Genomic DNA, 16836 nt, shown 5'->3' with positions numbered 1-16836 from the left:
TTGTGTAAAGATTTAATATCTATTTGTTTAAGGCCCCTTTGTTACACATATCCATGATCTTTCTATATTTCCTTTCATTTATCCTCCTTTAAGAGTAATTTGCGTAGCTTCATTAAAAGAATTTTGTACCTCAGTTATCACCTCCTCTCGTGTAGGAAAGCTCCAAATGGGATTTTGAATAAATGTATAGTGTATTTGTAGATTTAATTGGGAAGCTGTTACATTTTTGCAATTTTGAGTGTTTCCTTTTACTCATTTCCTTCAGCAATATTTCCTGCAGTTACTATATGCCAGGCACTGTGCTAGATATTTTTAATATTTTATTGATATTGTTAATGATGTTTAAAAATAATTTTAAAACTTCTCCCTGGCTATTACTTGGATTTAGGAATGCCCTGGATTTTTTCATTTTGGGATTGATCACCATCCTGAAACCTTTACCTGTTTCTAGTCATCTTTCAGTTGATCCTCTTCACTGTCCCAAATAGACTATTATCAGTCTGCAGATAATGAGAATTTCACCTCCTTTCCAGCCCTTGTGTATTTCTTTAACTTGTCTAATTGCATTGGTTAGAACTTCTAGAGCACAGTTAAATAGTATTACAGTTAAGGCAGTACTGACCCATTCTTGGTTTTCTTTCTTTGTTTTTGTTTTTAATTAACTTCCCCCATGCTATATTAGTCGTATGTTTATTCTGTCTTTAGTAATTAACACCATTAGCTTTATTATTAGATTTTCTAACATCAAACTATTCTTAAATTACTTGGATAAATTCTACTTGGGGATGGTATGTTGTCTTTTTTTAAAAAATGTATTTCTTTTTTGGGGGCAGGGGGGAGGTAATTATGTTTGTTTATTTATTTATTTAAATAGAGGTACTGGGAAATGAACCCAGGACCTTGTGCATGCTAAGCGTGCACTCTTCCACTGAGCTATACCCTGCCCCCCTTGTTGTCATTTTCAATGTAATTCTGAATTTGTGTCACTAATATTTTTAAAGACTTTTACATTTATAATCCTTAAGGGAGATGGACAAGTGGTTTCCTTTTTTGTCTTATCTGTCAGTGCTTGTTACTAGGGTTGTGTTTGCTTAAAATATGAAGTAGGCTTTCCATCATTTTATGTGCTTTGGAAAACTTCTGATAAATTATTGTAATGGAAGTTCTTTCCTGATTATGAAAGTAATCGTTTTCCTATAACATACTAAGAAATCCCACTACTTAGAGATAACCACCCTTGACGTTTTGATGTGTTTAGTTCCCAGGTGACGTCTCTCTGTGTGAGTGTGACTTGGTTTCTTTTTCTTTTAATAGATTATGGTGGATGTCTTACTACATTAACCACTTTAGATTTCAGTCGTACTTTTTAATGGCTGCATACTCTTTCACCTGTTGAATGCTTTTGGCCTTGAATTTTGTAGACTCTTCTTAGACCTGGTGTGTGTGTGTGTGTGTGTGTGTAAGTGTGTAAGAATATGTGTTGTGCCTTTTTTGTTTGTTTGTTTTACTCTTTAATTCTTGCATGAGGAGGGATCTGCCTTCCTTGGCGTTTTCCCATGAACGCTGTGGGTGGTTTTTCCGTGGTTCGTAGAGGTATTAGAATAGTTAGGGTTAGACTTTCCTTGGCTGCTGATACCTTGGAGGGTTGCTTGATGTGTGTAGCCCTTGGCCAGCCTCTGACGTTCTGCTGTATTTTCCTTATCGGGACCCTGCTAATCTAAGGAGAGAGCCCCTGCTTCTGCTGCCGTTGTGTAATTGCTCCTTTGAACAAGGTAGCAAATGAAACCTGGGATATTCTGACTTTTTAAACATATCTCTGATTGTATTCATAGTTGACTATGTTTACTTGACATGGGTAATTTTATTTTTCATATTTTTAAATTCCTGGGAGGCTTTCTCCCCAGCCCTCCACCGATCCTTTAAGGTGGCACTTAGAGTCATAAACAAAAATTTACTCAGGGTTTGTGAATTGGGGAAAACTGACACGCTCCTGGAAAGAGAGTCACATGAGGTTGAAACTGCTTTTTATACAAGAGGAGTGTTAACTGCTATGAAACTTGTAATGGGTTATAAGTACCCCAGTGTGTTTAGAGAATACTGGCCAGGATGGCAGTGGAACCTGACATCTTGTTCTTTGAAGCATGGCTGAGGGAACGGTTGGGTTTTTACTGGTGAACAAAGACTGGGGACATGCAGTTTCCTGCATGGCTCCCAGGTGGACAAATAGGATCAAAGGGTGGGTGCTCAGGGGACAGAATTCAGCTGATTGTGAGAGCAAAGTGAGTTTCCAGTCAGTGTCAGGATTCAGGTCTGGACTGGCTTACCACCTGGTCAGGTTGTAGAGTGGCTGGACCGGGTGACTGGTAAGAATCTATATGAAAAAAAAAAATTCCATACAAGCCCAAGGTTGTTGTCGGGAGGCTCAGCGTCCCTTCCAGCCCACCCTTGGTGGAATCATAGTGTGAAAAGCAGCGTTTACATGCTATGTGGCGGCGATCTCACACCTCTGGACTGGCATACTTAGGCTGTGTTCTTTTCTTTTCAGCTTACCGTGACAATCAGAGCTTTGTTGCAGAAACTGAAGGAAAAGATCGCCCTTTTGAAGGACTTATTGCTAAGAGCTGTGTCAACACATCAGATGTATCCATGTAAACATTTCCACCTCTTTCTAGAGTGGGAGGAAAAGCAGTCTTATTTTAAGAAAGGAAGGAATCTGGGCCACCCAGATTTTTCCACAGCTTGAGGAAGACCTGATTTCCCAAATATTGCCTGTAATCTGGATTTCTATTTTAAGTGCCTGTTACATGTTTTACAGTGAATATGCTGGCGAAGCAAGACATGCTGCGGGAATTAACTTAGTTCGGTGTAGCTTTCACAGTGCAGGAAGCGCGTGCTTTCTGTCAACACCGTGTTTACACAGAGCCCTGCACGGCTACCTGTCTGGCCTGCCTTGAAGGTGGTCCACAGTTGCCGCTCCAACGGGAGGACGTCCACGGTGCTTCTAAGCTGTGCTTCTGCGTCTGCAGTTCCCAGGGTTTTGAATGGTTCATTTTCTTTTTTTGAGAGGCCAGTACCCGTAGAAACCATGCATTCCCTCCCCCCACCCACCAGTTATACAGATTGTTGAAATGTGACTTCTTTGCCTAATTGTTCCAGAGGTCCAGACACTACCCTTGGTTTTGGAGTTTTGGGGGTGTGGGGGTGGGAGGCACTTGCATGAAGCAAGTTGTGCCATCACATCAACCTCCCATTGCCAATGTCAAGTATTAAAATCTTTTCTTTTAGGGGAAGGGTATAGCTCAGTGGTAGAGCTCATCCTTAGCATGCACGAGGTCCCAGGTTCTATCCCCAGTGCCTCCACTAAAATAAATAAACAAACCTAGTTACCTCCCCCAACCAATAAATAAATAGTAAGTAATCTTTAAAATATATTTTTCTTTAGAAATTCAGAATCTGATCAATTTAGGAAAATGCATGTGACCTGTTACATAAACTGATCCTTTAAATCCGAGGTTATATTGATTTGAAAACAGACCTCAGACTGGTCCCCTTTATCATTCCTTTTCATTGTCAGTAGTGTGTACCAAAGACCCCTACTTTGATCTTCCAGGAAATAGTTGTTACTGCCCGATTTTAAACATGGGAAAATGTAGGAATATAGCTTTTCAGATAAAACAATAGAAGATGTTTTAAAAAAATATTTTTTTCTCCAAGAATAACCCCTTCATGTCACCAGGGAGGTTGGTTTAGATTAGTTGCATGATTTCCAATATTCAGTTATTAACTCACTAAGGTTTCAGGTAAAAGTTTAATTTCAGTGGACAATTGGGGCCTTATTTTTAACACAATTGGAATACTCTGATACATTTAGTTTGTAACTGCATAATCGGTGTAACCATCTACACAGATCTGGTATCTTTTGTTACTGCACAGTCTTAAAAATCCATTAAGTCTTACTATATAGACCTCAGGTGGTTTCATTTGGCAGGGCTGTTTTCTCCACTTTCAGTACTGAGTGCTTGGACGTCTCCATGTGGGATCAAGGTGTTAGTGTTCCCTAAATCATAGGTGTTAGAAATGTAGCTAAATATTGTTTCACAGTATAATACTAATAACTGTATTTGCTAACAGGTAACTGATATAGGCAAGAAAGAGATAAATTAATGGCTTTTACTTTTTCTCTGTTAACTTCTGCTAGTTCTTAATTACAGGGTGTATAATTGTAGTAAGTCAAGAGTAATAATTGACTTTGTTCTTCTAAATGTCTGCAGTCTGACCATCTTTTGAAATCTCATAGACTCTGGTCTTTCGGTGATCTATGAACTTGCTGAATTAAGCACCAAGCGTTTAAAAACACCAAACAGAGCTGTTAATTTAAATACATTATGAAAATATTTAAGGACCTTAATGTGAATAATTTAGAATTTCCTAAGAGAACTCAAAAACTCAAGTGGAATATAACCACTTTCTTTAAAATTCTATTTTTCTCCCCCAAATAATTCGGTCTGTTTCTACCAGAACTGCAACCAATACTAGAAATGGTGTTCAGATAACCCACCACACGGGGGCGCTTGCAAACTTCTGTATTTTCAGGGAGACCATTTCTTTTGATCAAATGAAAAGGTGGAGGTAGCATCTATATTACAAAGGCCTCTATTTAATTCTCCTCTTCCTTACATCTTCCTTTTCCCTGACCTACCTCTTCCTAAACACCGAAAGTAATTCTGTGACAGTTATCCTCCAGATTTAAGATGTATCAGATAGCAACTCATCAGGCCCAGTAACCTCGTATTATTAATTTGTTTTGGTGGTTCTCATCCTCCTTTACAAAAAAGGAATTGAGGCCAGGTTGAAATTGCACCTCAGGTCACAGATGGACTTGAAAAGAGAGTACAGCATTCAAGCAGAGGAATTTTTTTTTTTTTTTTTTTTTTTTAACCCTGAGAAGAATCTTTAAGAGCTTAAGTAACTTGCCCAGAACCCCACAGCTGAGAAACAGAAAGCCAGGATTCCAGTGCGGGGCTGTCTGGACCCAACACCAGTTGTTTAAAAGCTGAATTCTCCTCTAGTAGATAGAATACAGTCCACTCTGACCCGGCATGTCTTCAGCTAGAATTCCCTATTACTTGGCACGTTGCTGTAATTCCAGGACAAATCCTGTTTATAATGCAAATCCTCAAGACCCTTCTTAATCATCAGAAAGATTAAACAGTGTTCACTGTGGTTTATTAGGTATACTTTATGATGTTGTAATTCTTAGAAAAATTTTTGTCCATAAATCGCCAGTAGAGTGACTTTTTAATCCTTTTTCTGGAGGCATAATTAATGTTGGGTGACTTTTTTAATGTGGGTATTTGAATAACACATTTCCTAACCGTGTTGGGTAGTTGAGAGTTTATGGTACTTTATTGAATAAATTTATGCCTCTCTGCATTTGTGAAGTTTTCCAGAGAACACTAGGAGTTGCCAGGAAGATAAGTCCTATGAAAATGCCTTCCAAACAATTAAATTCAGGGAGGTGAAGCATAAGATGTTAGTGCTCTTTACTGAAAAAGGATTTTTCTTTGGCAGGAATAAATGTGAAATTAAAATGGAAGCGGCGTGCTTTTGAACCGGTTAGCTTGCAGTTCGTAATTCAGAGTCCCGCAGCCAGAGAGTTTAAAATTGCTAGAAAACATTAAGTTCTGTTCACAGTGCTTCTTGGAGATGGAGATTATAATGGCCTCACCATCTGAGAAAAGGTGTGTGCTGCCGGGGGCTGCCTGTGAAGTTTAGGTCTTCACTAACGTTATTCACAGCGTTGGCTTCATATGAAGCTTCTTGTCTTACTGGGTTTTTCAAAGGCAGCTCTTGTAGTACATTAAAGAGAACTCAGAAAATCTCCTTAAAAGGGGTTCAGCATCAAAAGGTATTTTGGTCTTTGGAGAAGTCCGGTAGAAATAAATTTTTAAAATCTATAAATAACTCTGCACCCTTTTGTATTTTGGGGGGAAAAGAGACGGCTAGACAGGTAAATGGCTGGAGAGATGCTGCAGTCACCGTGTAACAAACCCGGAGGAACGTAGGTGTGGAGAGGCCAGCTGGATAGGTTTTCAGGATAGCTGAAAGTGAAGTGGTTCTCAAACCCTGTGGGTGTCCAGGACAGTTTCCCTGGTGGCTGCTAGGAGGAGAAAGATGTCGAGGACAAGACCATCTTTGTGTCAGAAATTTTCTCACTTACAGTCCATGACATGGTTCTCTCTAGTCTGGGGTGTTAAAATTAAAATCTCTCTGCTTTTCACCCCGATAGTAAAATTAGATGGTAGTTTTTGTCTATTGTGGTTTTACAAATGTCCACACATGGCAAAATGTATAGCTGGTATACAGAAACCCCCCTCCCGGTTTGTTGGAAATAGTTCTGCTCTGTGATATCCAGGAGTCTGGGCACCGTTGATGTGCTGAGAACAACGTGGGCTTCGGCGCCAGACAGAACTGAGGCTGAAGACCAGCTCCGCTGCTTCCCCAAGGCCAGAGAGCTGTTTAGCCTTGCTTGACCTTAGTTTCGCTACCTGCAAAGTAGGAGTAATTGTACTTGCTTTCAGGTTGTTGTGAAGGCTGAAGAAAATATAAAGCCTCTCTCCAGACTAGCCCCCCCCAGAATTGTGGGTGTTGAATGAAAGGTGTTTATCGACACTTACTAACTGTGTAACCGTGGGCAAGTTATTTAACTTCTTTGTGCCTTGTTTTCTTGTTTGTGAAATAGGGCTAAAATAATACCTGGTCTGTAGGATTGTCGGGAGGATTAAATTATGTGTCTAGAAGGCACAAGCGTTCCTCGAGGATTAGCTGCTACTTATTATTTTATCATTGCTAAAATGACAGCTGTCACTGAGAATTTACAGGTACTCCTTTTGTGGAGTTTATGGTCACATAAGGAGGTTATATCAAAGCGCACAGATAATGATGTTATTCAAATACGACTTGCAAAATGTGATCAGTGCTTTGAGGAAGGTAAGGACCTGGCCTGGTACATAACAGATACTCAGTAGAGTTTGTTAATTTAAAGTAAAATAAAATAAGAGTTGAAGTGCTGTGTGAGCCAGAAAAATCTTCTGGTCTCTAGGACCTTAAGCTTCCTTGGTTATTCACCAGGCTGGTGGAAGAGGAGGTCCCAGCCCCGTCCACTGACTGTGTGCCCAGTTATCTGCTCGTCCTCTTACCCTGTCCTCGCTTCCCCTCACTGTCTTGAGTCCACATCCATGCAATGTGATCACTCCCTAGACGATTCTTTGACCTCTTGTTAATGACGTCTGTAGAGTACGCAGTGCAGAGGGCTGTTCAGGGCCTTCTCTACACACCCCTCGTCCTGCTTCTCTCTATGCTCTGTTCTCTCCATAGATTAAAATAAAAACAAGGAGGTAGACGGAGTGCTCCTAACTGGTTAGTTTTCCAGTTTTCCTGGATTTACAGGGAGGCTCTGGGAATAGTCTGAATTAATATTACCAGTTTTGTTACCATTTTTAACCGGATGCTAAGAAGTGGCAGAGTGAAGCGTGCAGTACTGGGGGCCTCAGGGTGGAGGCGCCCCCCGAACGTGTGGTGGTCAAGCCCAGCACCAGGTGGTGGGAGAGCCCTGACCTCGAGCGGAGAGGGCTAGAATCTAGCCCATTAATACCGTGACCAGTATGCCCTGGCCACGTGGGGCCCTGGTTTCCTGGGCAGAACAAGAGAATCGGGTTAGGGGTCTCAGACCTGCTCTACCATCAGCCGTTTGTGGTTCTGTTCTCCAGTCACCAGTCTTCTGAACATGATCACCAAGTGTTACTGCTCTTGAAACTGATGTTCTCTGTTAGTTTATTCTTAACCAGTTTAAATCTAGTGTCTGGTCAATTAAAAAACTTGCCTTTATAGTTTCTATTATAAAAAGTACCTATACACTTTATTTATTTTACATTATTTTTATTTTATGTATATTTTATTTATTTATTCTACCTCCACACTTCTTATTTTTGCCAGTGGCTCCTCTCTCTCCCTCATCCCTGTCCTGGTCCATCCTGTTCATAATGAACAGTGCTGGTGGTTGGCACCTGTCATCACAGACTTTCCTAGGCATGAACGAATATACCTGTAAATGTAAAATGCTTCTGATTTCAGAGGGTCATACTATACATGTGGTTCTGAAACTTTTTGTTAATTAGCGTATTACAGAGTCAAAGAGTCCAAAGCAATATTCGATGGAAAGCCAGTCCCCCTCACACCCTGAATCCCCAGTTCCGTCTCTTTAGGGGCAGTTTGTATCCCTCCAGAAATTTTCTCTGTATATACAAACATAAATGTCTCTGGTTTTTTAAAAATTCTTTTTTGTAGGGTTTTTTTGTGGGGAGGGAGAGGTAATAAGATTTATTTATTATTAAAAATTTTAAAACATTAAAAAAGAATTTTTTAATTTTAATTTTTAATGGAGGTATGGGGAATTGAACCCAGGTCCTCATGCGTGCTAATAAGCATGTGCTCTACCACTGAGCTATACCTTCTTTCCCCCGATTTTTTTTTTTTAAATGCATGCAGTGGGAGTGTCCTATTCACTGTTTAGCTCTTTGCTGCTTTGTTTGTTCAACAGTATTTTGGAGATTATTCCACATCAATTTATGTATCACTTAGTAAGTGCTCAGAAATGTTAATTATCATTTCATTATCATCAGTACATAAAAGGTTTCCAATTCTTTTTTTTTTTTTTCCCCAAGGCTGCAAAACATTCCGTTGCTGCGTTGGTCCCTTATTGACGGACCTTAGAATATTTCCGGTATTTGGCTATTATAAATAATGCTTCAGTGAACATCTTTGTTCCTACATCTTTGCATAGACATGTGAATATGTCTGCAGGAGAGACTCCTCTGGAAAGAATGTGCCTTTTAAATTTTGTTAGGCATATAGAAGGCAGTCTGGCAATTGGTTGAACCCATTCCTGCCAAGGATGTCTGAGAGTGCCTGGTTCCTCGGCCCTTTCTGGAACTGCTCTGTCCTGGTTTCCTATCTGATGGGTGAAAATGATATGTTTCCATTTGCATTTTTTCACTAATAACAAAACTGCATGTTTTTTTTCATTTGATTAGCATCATAAGAGTCTCTTTTCTGGGCTGTGATACGTCTTTTGCCTTTTAAAAATTTGCCACTGTTGTCACTTGTAACTTTGTTTTGCAGATACTTAAAATTTTTATACAGTCAGATTTATCTTTTTCTTCATGGCTTTTGGGTTTTCATTCTCGACTGGAAAGATTTTTCCTACTCTAAGATGATTAGAAAGTTCTCCGAAGTCACCTTCTAATGGTATTTTTGTAATGTTACTTCTTACGTTTAAATCCCTGAGAGCCAGTCAAATCTGTGCTTAATTGTAATATTGGATTATCATTCAGCTTATGTTTGCTTGGGTGGTTCGATACTGAAATTCCAACAAAACCACAGGTCGCCAGAGTAGGCTGAGCATAGAATGGAAGACAGGGCTACTCAGCATTGTGATGTAATTAATAGTGTCCACAATTCAAAATTCCCGTTTTGTCCTGTATAATTCACATCATAGCTTCCAACTCCCCATAGGAACTTCTTTTAGATAGAAGAGCCTTCTGCTTTATTGACAATTTACCACTGATTTGAAACACATTGATATTTATTCTTGGGTTGCATTGATTAGAAGGCTAATATTTGGCCCTTTTATTAATACAGAGGAAGGACTTAAGCTCACTGTTTCTTAGTTACAGTTGCTACTGCACAGTTTCCAAGGTGGGTTCTTAGTGACTGCAGTCTAGTAGGAAACAGAAAAGCAATGGTAGTAATTTTTCTCCGGAAAGTGTGGCATCTGGAATATTGAGAGGATTTATCCACTATTATTTTTCAAATATCCAAAGTCACTGACACTGCCTATTTATGATTTTTCTAACTAATATCTGTTACTGGGGAAAAAATTTTAAAGGTTTTATTTGCTTTTTTTGCTAGCTCGCCAGCTCTTTCTATTCAAAATGACCAACAAAAGTAGATTCACTGGGCCGTGGTTTTCCCACCCAGGGAAACTACTTGATTCTGCCAATTTCTCAGAAACTTTTTGGGTCTAAATGCAGTGTTTAATATTCCTCTTAAAAGGAAGAGTATCTATACTTTCAAAGCAGTAGTCTCACTCTCTTACTGGAACCAGGAAAATTGTGGCCATGAATTGTGCTAGGAAAGGTATGAGAGATGATCTGGTGCTCCATCTAAAGAAACAGAGATTCAGAAGGAAGTAACTGGTTCAAGACCAGAGAGGATGGCCAGACAAGGACTAGTAGGCCTTTGGACTCCTGGTCTAGCCCAGTTAGTAGACCAACACATTAAAATACGATGGTTTCTTTGTAATTTTGCTAGAACTAAAGATCATGCAGTATATTGAATAGTTGATAAGTTTTAGAGCAAATCTGTTGCATGAAGTAGCATTTTGCAAAATATATTCCAGATGTGTTAGTAGGTTGTATCGTGGAAGAAAGGGCAACATAGAAGACTTGTTTTCCCCCTTTTTTCCTTTTTTAACAGAGTATCTTAGGGTATTAATGTCTAGGAAGACACCCTTGACCACTGTGACCTACAACTCAAAACCGAAGGAATCCCTGAGTCACACTGCCCTGTTTAGAGGAAGAACATTTCAGGGTTGGTCACTGGGGGGGAAATCGTATTTACCAACTGTGTTTCTCAATCAGTGAAAGATCTTGTGCGGTACATCTGTGTCAGTGGTAAGTCCCTCTGCGATGGTTGTGTCCAGGTCCTCGAAGGATCCGTGAGACCTGAGGTTAGAGCAGGAGACGGAAGAGGCTGGCTCAGGTCCCTTCTGGGTAGGATTGACTAGAGTCTGTAATGGTCACCAGTGACTTGGAGAGCTCACTTAATGACGAAATAGGTCAAATGAGGTAATTCACCCACTGTTGGACCTTAACGAGATGCCTACAGAACACAGCTCGAAGGAGACCGAAGACAGAACCTATTGGATGACCTTGTAACTCGCGAGAGACTACTTCTGGCATCCTTTAAGAACGAGGGTGCAGAGCCAGAGCTCATCAGGTATGATGTTTTCACTTCCAGGGATTAGGGTGGTGGGTGAAGATTGGTTTGCAGAGATTATAGCTGTTTCCCAAATGGCTTACTTTCTTGAACTAGTAAACTATAGCCTGTTCATTTATAGTGTTTGACTCTCACTTTCTATTCAGTTTAGTTTTCATTACATTCCTAGATTTAGTAAACCAGGTACGTTCAGCTGAATCCCATCTTCCAGGAAGACCGTTCAGGTGGAACAGATATGAAGTCAGAAAATGTCTTTTCATCCTTTGGTTGAGCTTTCTGCTGTGCTCGCTGCCTTTTAAACTCCTGAAGTCATGTACTTATCTGTGTTAGAAAATGATTTTTTTTTAATGGGCTTGTTATAAAAATGTGTCCTGAAGACTGCAATCCATGGCTCATGGAATTAGAGGAGGAGGGCGGTGGGTTTCTTTTCCTTGTTCTTTGCCAAGGAGGGGTTCCCACTTTACAGAACTGGCAGCTGCTGTGGCCCTGGCTCTGTCGAAGACCCAGAGACGTGGTCCAGCTTTCCAAGCTGAGGTTAATGAACTGTAAATTGTGGCATGTTTAGAATTGGCCTCCCCCTCTGCCTGTGGAACTCTCTTAACCTCATTGTGGGAATCATCACAGAGGAGATCTGGCTAAACCCTGCCTTCACCGTGGAGGGGCAGCTTGTTCCTGCTTAGCTCTTGGTTGGGAATGAAAGGGCTTCCCAAGGGCGATGGTTTTTGACCCAGGCTCTGCCTCAGATAATTAAACCCGGGGGCGGGGTTGCGGGGGCGGTCCTAGAGGGCTCCCAGGTGGTTCTGCGCAGCCAGTATTAGACCCCTGCGTTACTGCGGCCGGCCGGAGAGGATGCTGCAGGTTCCTGTTGGTCCCAGTCTTCTCGGGAGCCTGTGACCCAAGGTTTGTAGAAAGGGTGAAATTCAGGAAGCTAGATGAAGGCTTAAGTTGTTTCTATGGGGAAATGAAAGCAAGGAGTCCGTGAGGGAGGAGCTGTGTCCGCGCAGGGTTTGTAAGTGGACGCGGAAGCCGGTGGCCCATCCGCGTGGTGCCCGCCTCTTCTCTGGCATATGCAGGAGTCAAGTCGTGGGGTGAAGGCGGCGACCCAAGGGCTGGAGGAACTGAACAGGTGAGCAGGGGAGCCAAGGTGAGGAGAGAGTTCCGTGGGTCAGGGAGGGGCCTTACGTTGAAGCCCAGAAATGAAATAAAGGCATCCTCAGGGCGAGAGCAAGTTTCGCTGGGGAGTAGGGGCCGCGGAGAGAGCGCACGGTCGGAGGAGAAAACATGGAAATCCGCCTACTCTTTCCTGGTGGAGGTGGCCGTTCTGATGGGTAGTGACAGTCACTGTGTCCATTCTGCTTCTCTCCGTTGTCATTTAATGATGTCGAGGGGGCCAACTTCTGGATTAAGTCTTTGTAGGGGGTTTTGTTGCTTTTTCGGTTCCCCTCGCTTGTCACCCCTGTCCTTTTTTTTTCTTCTTGTCACCCCTCTTCTCCTGTGACGATGTGTTTCTTTGCTGTTTAAAGCATGACCTGTACATGTGCAGGGTCCACTCCACCTGGGAGCCGGTTAGAAATGCAGTCTCGGACCCCACCCCCACCCTACGGAATCGAATTCTCATTTTAGCAAGACCCTCAGGTGATTTGAATGCACCTTAGAGCTTGAGAAACACTGCTTTCTAGCTCTTGTTCTTAATTGTGGCAGGCTGCGTCGGAGTCACCCAAGAGGCTTTTAATTAAAAAAAATAAATAAATAGAAGGAAAATACAAGTTCCCGGACCATATATTGCAGAGTCTGAACGAGTAAACTGGGAGAGGCCTGGGGGGCACTGCTGGGGTGGGTCTCCCAGGTGGTAGGGTTAGAACCACTGCTCTGTCACGGGGTCCGAGTGATGAGCGCTAATAGCTTCCATCTGCCCCGTGTTTTCTGGGTGCCCGACGCTACGCGAAGCTCACGTGCCTGCGCGCAGGAGATCTTCATAACGTCCCACCTTGCAGAAGAGAAACTTAGGCTCGGAGGGGTTCAGTAACCTGCCCGAGAGTCTAAGGCTCATCAGTCCCAGAGTTTGGATTTCCTCTAGCTCTGTGCGTCTTCAGATGTGAAGTCTTAACTGCTGCACCACAGGAAGAGCGGGACCAGGAGCTAGGACTCCACCCTGCTGCTTCCCGGTCCTCAGGGCTTCAGAAATCACTGACCTTAAAATGGGGTATGCGTTCTGCCTCTTTTTCATTGTTTGGACTAGGTGAGGTGGTGGTTTTGTGCTTTGTAAACTCTAGAGCCTTTACGAATACACGGTGTTGTTTAGGCCGGGAGGGAGCTCAGGTTGCCTGGAGACCCCTGTCCCTCCCCTGAGTGCCCAAGGGGGACCCATGTTCTGCACCTGGTCCTCTGCCCTCCCGTGCTCGCCTCCCCAGGCTCATTCTGTGTCCCTTTCCTCAGTGACCAGCTTGCTGCTTGTTGTCCAAATGGTAACCAGTGGCACGTTCAGTCCAGCAGTGGCACCGTGGCTGGCAGTGACTTATCTTCTGGAGGTGTTTTAGCGGAAGCCTGCTGGAGCCCAGAGTAAAGTCAGTGGTGGGAGAATCTTAGGGAATTGGGCAGAGTAGCGGCAGAGGTGTTTTGGATGGAGGCCTGCTGAGCCCCATCACTAGAATGCCGCCTACTGCTCCTGTGTTTAATTTAAGGCTGAGCCCCGTGGTGGGCCTCAGGTGTTACTTGCTGGTGAATGATTGGGGTGGCTGGGGCCGGAGAGATGGTGAAGCAGGGAAAGCTGAAGTCCTGAGGGTCTGAAATAATGCAGGTAAGCGGCCAGGCCTTTTGCCTTTTTTTGGGTTATTTTTACCCCGCCCCCCCTTTTTAACAGCTAATCCCCACACTTGAGGCCTCCCCCTCCATCCCTGACTTCCCATACCCTAATAATTGCTGTGCACGGACCTAGCCTTCCGAGGCTCTGAATTCAGTGGTTAGACATGACTAGTTTGGGTTCATAGTGCGACCTGGCCCTCCTGCCTTTTGATGGGCAGGCTGCCCAGTCACTTCTGATGCACCTATCAGCGACCTTGCTGCTCTGTCTTTGGAGAAACCTCATTCCTTCCCCTGCCATCAGTTTCTCAGATGTCTCCAGCGATTCAGAGATTTCTTCAGTCCTCCTGTCGGTCAGTTCTAGTTCTGGGCTCCTCCAACAGATTTGTTTGCTTCTTTAGTCTCTGGAGTCCTCCAGTGTTTTTTGTTTGCTTCTGTAACTCTTGATGTCAATGTAGGTTACCTTGTCACTCGGGGCACAGTGGCCGGGTAGGGGTCGCACGTCTTTCCAGTAGTTCCACAGCCTACAGAGACATGTTGGCCAGAAAGCCTTCGCAGAACTTTAAAAGGTTACAGACCTGCTCTCCCTGGCACTTTTGTCATCAATGCCGGACTGTCACCACACATCACCTGTTGGGGGATGGGGGTTAATGTGCTAATCAGTATTTCGAAGCCCTGCGTTAACTGGCAGCAATACTGCAGGATCAGTTGACCCACCCAGGACCCCCTGGGACCCTGTCGGGCCTCTCTGCCCTCCTGGGCCCCTCCCTCTTCCTCTCCCATTGCCTCCTCTCTCACCCCAAGTCTTGGCTTTCTGTCCCTGATCCCTCACTCCCTGGAGTCCTTCCACCCCTCCCTTTCCTCCTCTTTTCTCTTCCTCCTCATATGTGGCCTTATTAGGGAGACTAGAGTATTGTCAGACTTCGGTTTGGATTAGCATTTCCTTTAAACAGACATGAGTGTAGCCACCATGTAATTGAATGTGTAACTGTCATGTGACAGAATCTGAGTTTTACCTTACGGATTACTGATCATTATTCTAAAGCAGTAAGCCTTGATGTGAGACTTTGGTCTAGATAAGCAATGGTTGACTAATTGAGGGCATTTGGAAACTTGTTAAAGAAGTCTCTGTGTAACGACGTCTCTTGGAAGAAGATAAGCCGTAACTTCGAAAGCAGTGACACAGCTTCTGATTTAAAACCCGACTGCCCTTTATATTTGAGAGCATTGCTGAGTCTCACAATTAGTTAAATCTTTGTCTGCAAAGAAGGAAAAAAAAAATTGCATACTCCACTGCTCTGTGACCATCTCAAAGATTATGTGATTAACTCGGCTGTAGTGGGTGGCTAATTGGCTAAGCTTTAATCTTCACACCACCAACTATATTGAGGATTACAGGAAATAGGAAGTTATTTAGAGGTTGAGATGGGAGTTATGTGTCAGGAATGGTATATTAACAAGCAGAACAATTGCTAAAATCAAAAGACTAAAAGATAATAATGAAATGCCACATTTTTTTAGAGTGGGAAGTTTACATTTAATTTCAGGTATTTACTTTCTCTTTGAGTTGCTTAAAAAAAAGTGATACTTCCAATTTATATTTCATATCACTGTATTGATAGCCAGGGTAGGTAAAAGGAAAATTTGCATTAAATATTCAAAGTATTCCTCCTGTAGATCTTTGAATGTTTTCTTTCAATTTAAACCTTGGTTTATAAGGATGATTTCTATCTGATAGTACTGAGATTTCCTAAAAAATAATTATGTAATTTTTATATTACCTAAATATTATATTTGTATAATATATATTATATTTATATTTCCCGAATAAGAATTATTAACGTCGCTTTAAGTTATTGACCCATGGCCAGCCTGCTCTTTCAGAAGTGGGAAATTGCTAAGGAATACACACCTGCATCATTAGCCTGCTCACGTGGGACAACACAGGAGCCATAGTTATTTATCCCTTCCACGTATGCCCCAGAAATAGACTCGCTTTTAGGTCATATGACACGTAAAGGATGTGCTGAACTCAGTAAAGATACCCTTTCCTGTTTCAGTGAGCCCAACAATAGTTTAACCAAAGTGGCATTAAGTTCAGCTCAAGAATATTTAATTTCTCAGATAATTTAATGAAAAGTTGTTAAGAAATCAAAAATGTGGTAAATAGAAACCTTCTTTCTTTTGAGTGCCTACTGTGTGCCAAGCCCTGGTAATGGGAATGTGGTGGCAGCAACCCCAGAACAACAAAAAACAACATTTGCATTTGAGCTCCTTATAGTTCAGCGAGTGAGGCAGGCAGGAATTAAAGATTCACACGGATCAGTTTAGTAGAAAAATATATATTGTGCTTCCAGAGAATATCGGTGGGGAGCTGATTTAGCGAGGGAGGCCATGTAGTTTAATGCTTAATTATTTTGCAAGTGTATATTTTGTTTCTTCATCTAAAATTTAAATGCCGGGAGGACAGGGATCACAACTCAGATGTTTGCTCACTGAATGAAAACTTTTAAGTTTTTTTCTGTATCTTTTAGAAACACCTAGCAGAGTTTGGGCTATAGCAGGCACTCATAAATTTTTGTTGATGGAAAGGTTGACTGAGTCAGGATGTGATATGCTGGGTTCTGGTAACTAAACAAACCTGGGACCCTCGGGTTACCATGCGAAAGCTTTCTTTTTAGCCTGTCTCTTGTAAAGTCTGGTGGTTCTCTGGGAGAGCTCCCTTCAAGCAGTGATTCAGACTTTCCCATCTTACGGCTGTGCTGTCCTGACACAAGCCCTCCGTGTTCACGATAACAGGAGAGGAGAGGGAGTGTGGAGATCTCGCACTGCTTTTATATGCTGTTGCCCAGAAGTTTGACAGAACAGCCTGTTGGCCGTAACCAGTCACGTGGCTCCAGCCTAACTGCAGGGGAGGCTGGGAAATGTAGTCTTTGTCCGTGCTCCCAAAGAGGAAAATGAAACGGGATGTGGTGCAAC

General features: G+C 42.5%; 1 protein-coding gene across 1 annotated transcript in view; it reads left to right on the top strand.

The window, feature by feature from the left end:
- The window catches only part of STX8 (syntaxin 8), a 207191-nt gene that overhangs the window by 8009 nt on the left and 182346 nt on the right, over positions 1–16836 (top strand). The window contains exons 3-4 of the mRNA XM_010991769.3: positions 2546–2640; positions 10948–11058. Of these exons, the coding sequence (XP_010990071.1) occupies positions 2546–2640; positions 10948–11058 (206 nt within the window). The remainder of the gene's footprint in view (positions 1–2545; positions 2641–10947; positions 11059–16836) is intronic.

Source organism: Camelus dromedarius, chromosome 16, assembly GCF_036321535.1.
Source record: "Camelus dromedarius isolate mCamDro1 chromosome 16, mCamDro1.pat, whole genome shotgun sequence".
NCBI lineage: Eukaryota > Metazoa > Chordata > Mammalia > Artiodactyla > Camelidae > Camelus > Camelus dromedarius.
This window is presented reverse-complemented; position numbering and strand designations above follow the sequence as displayed.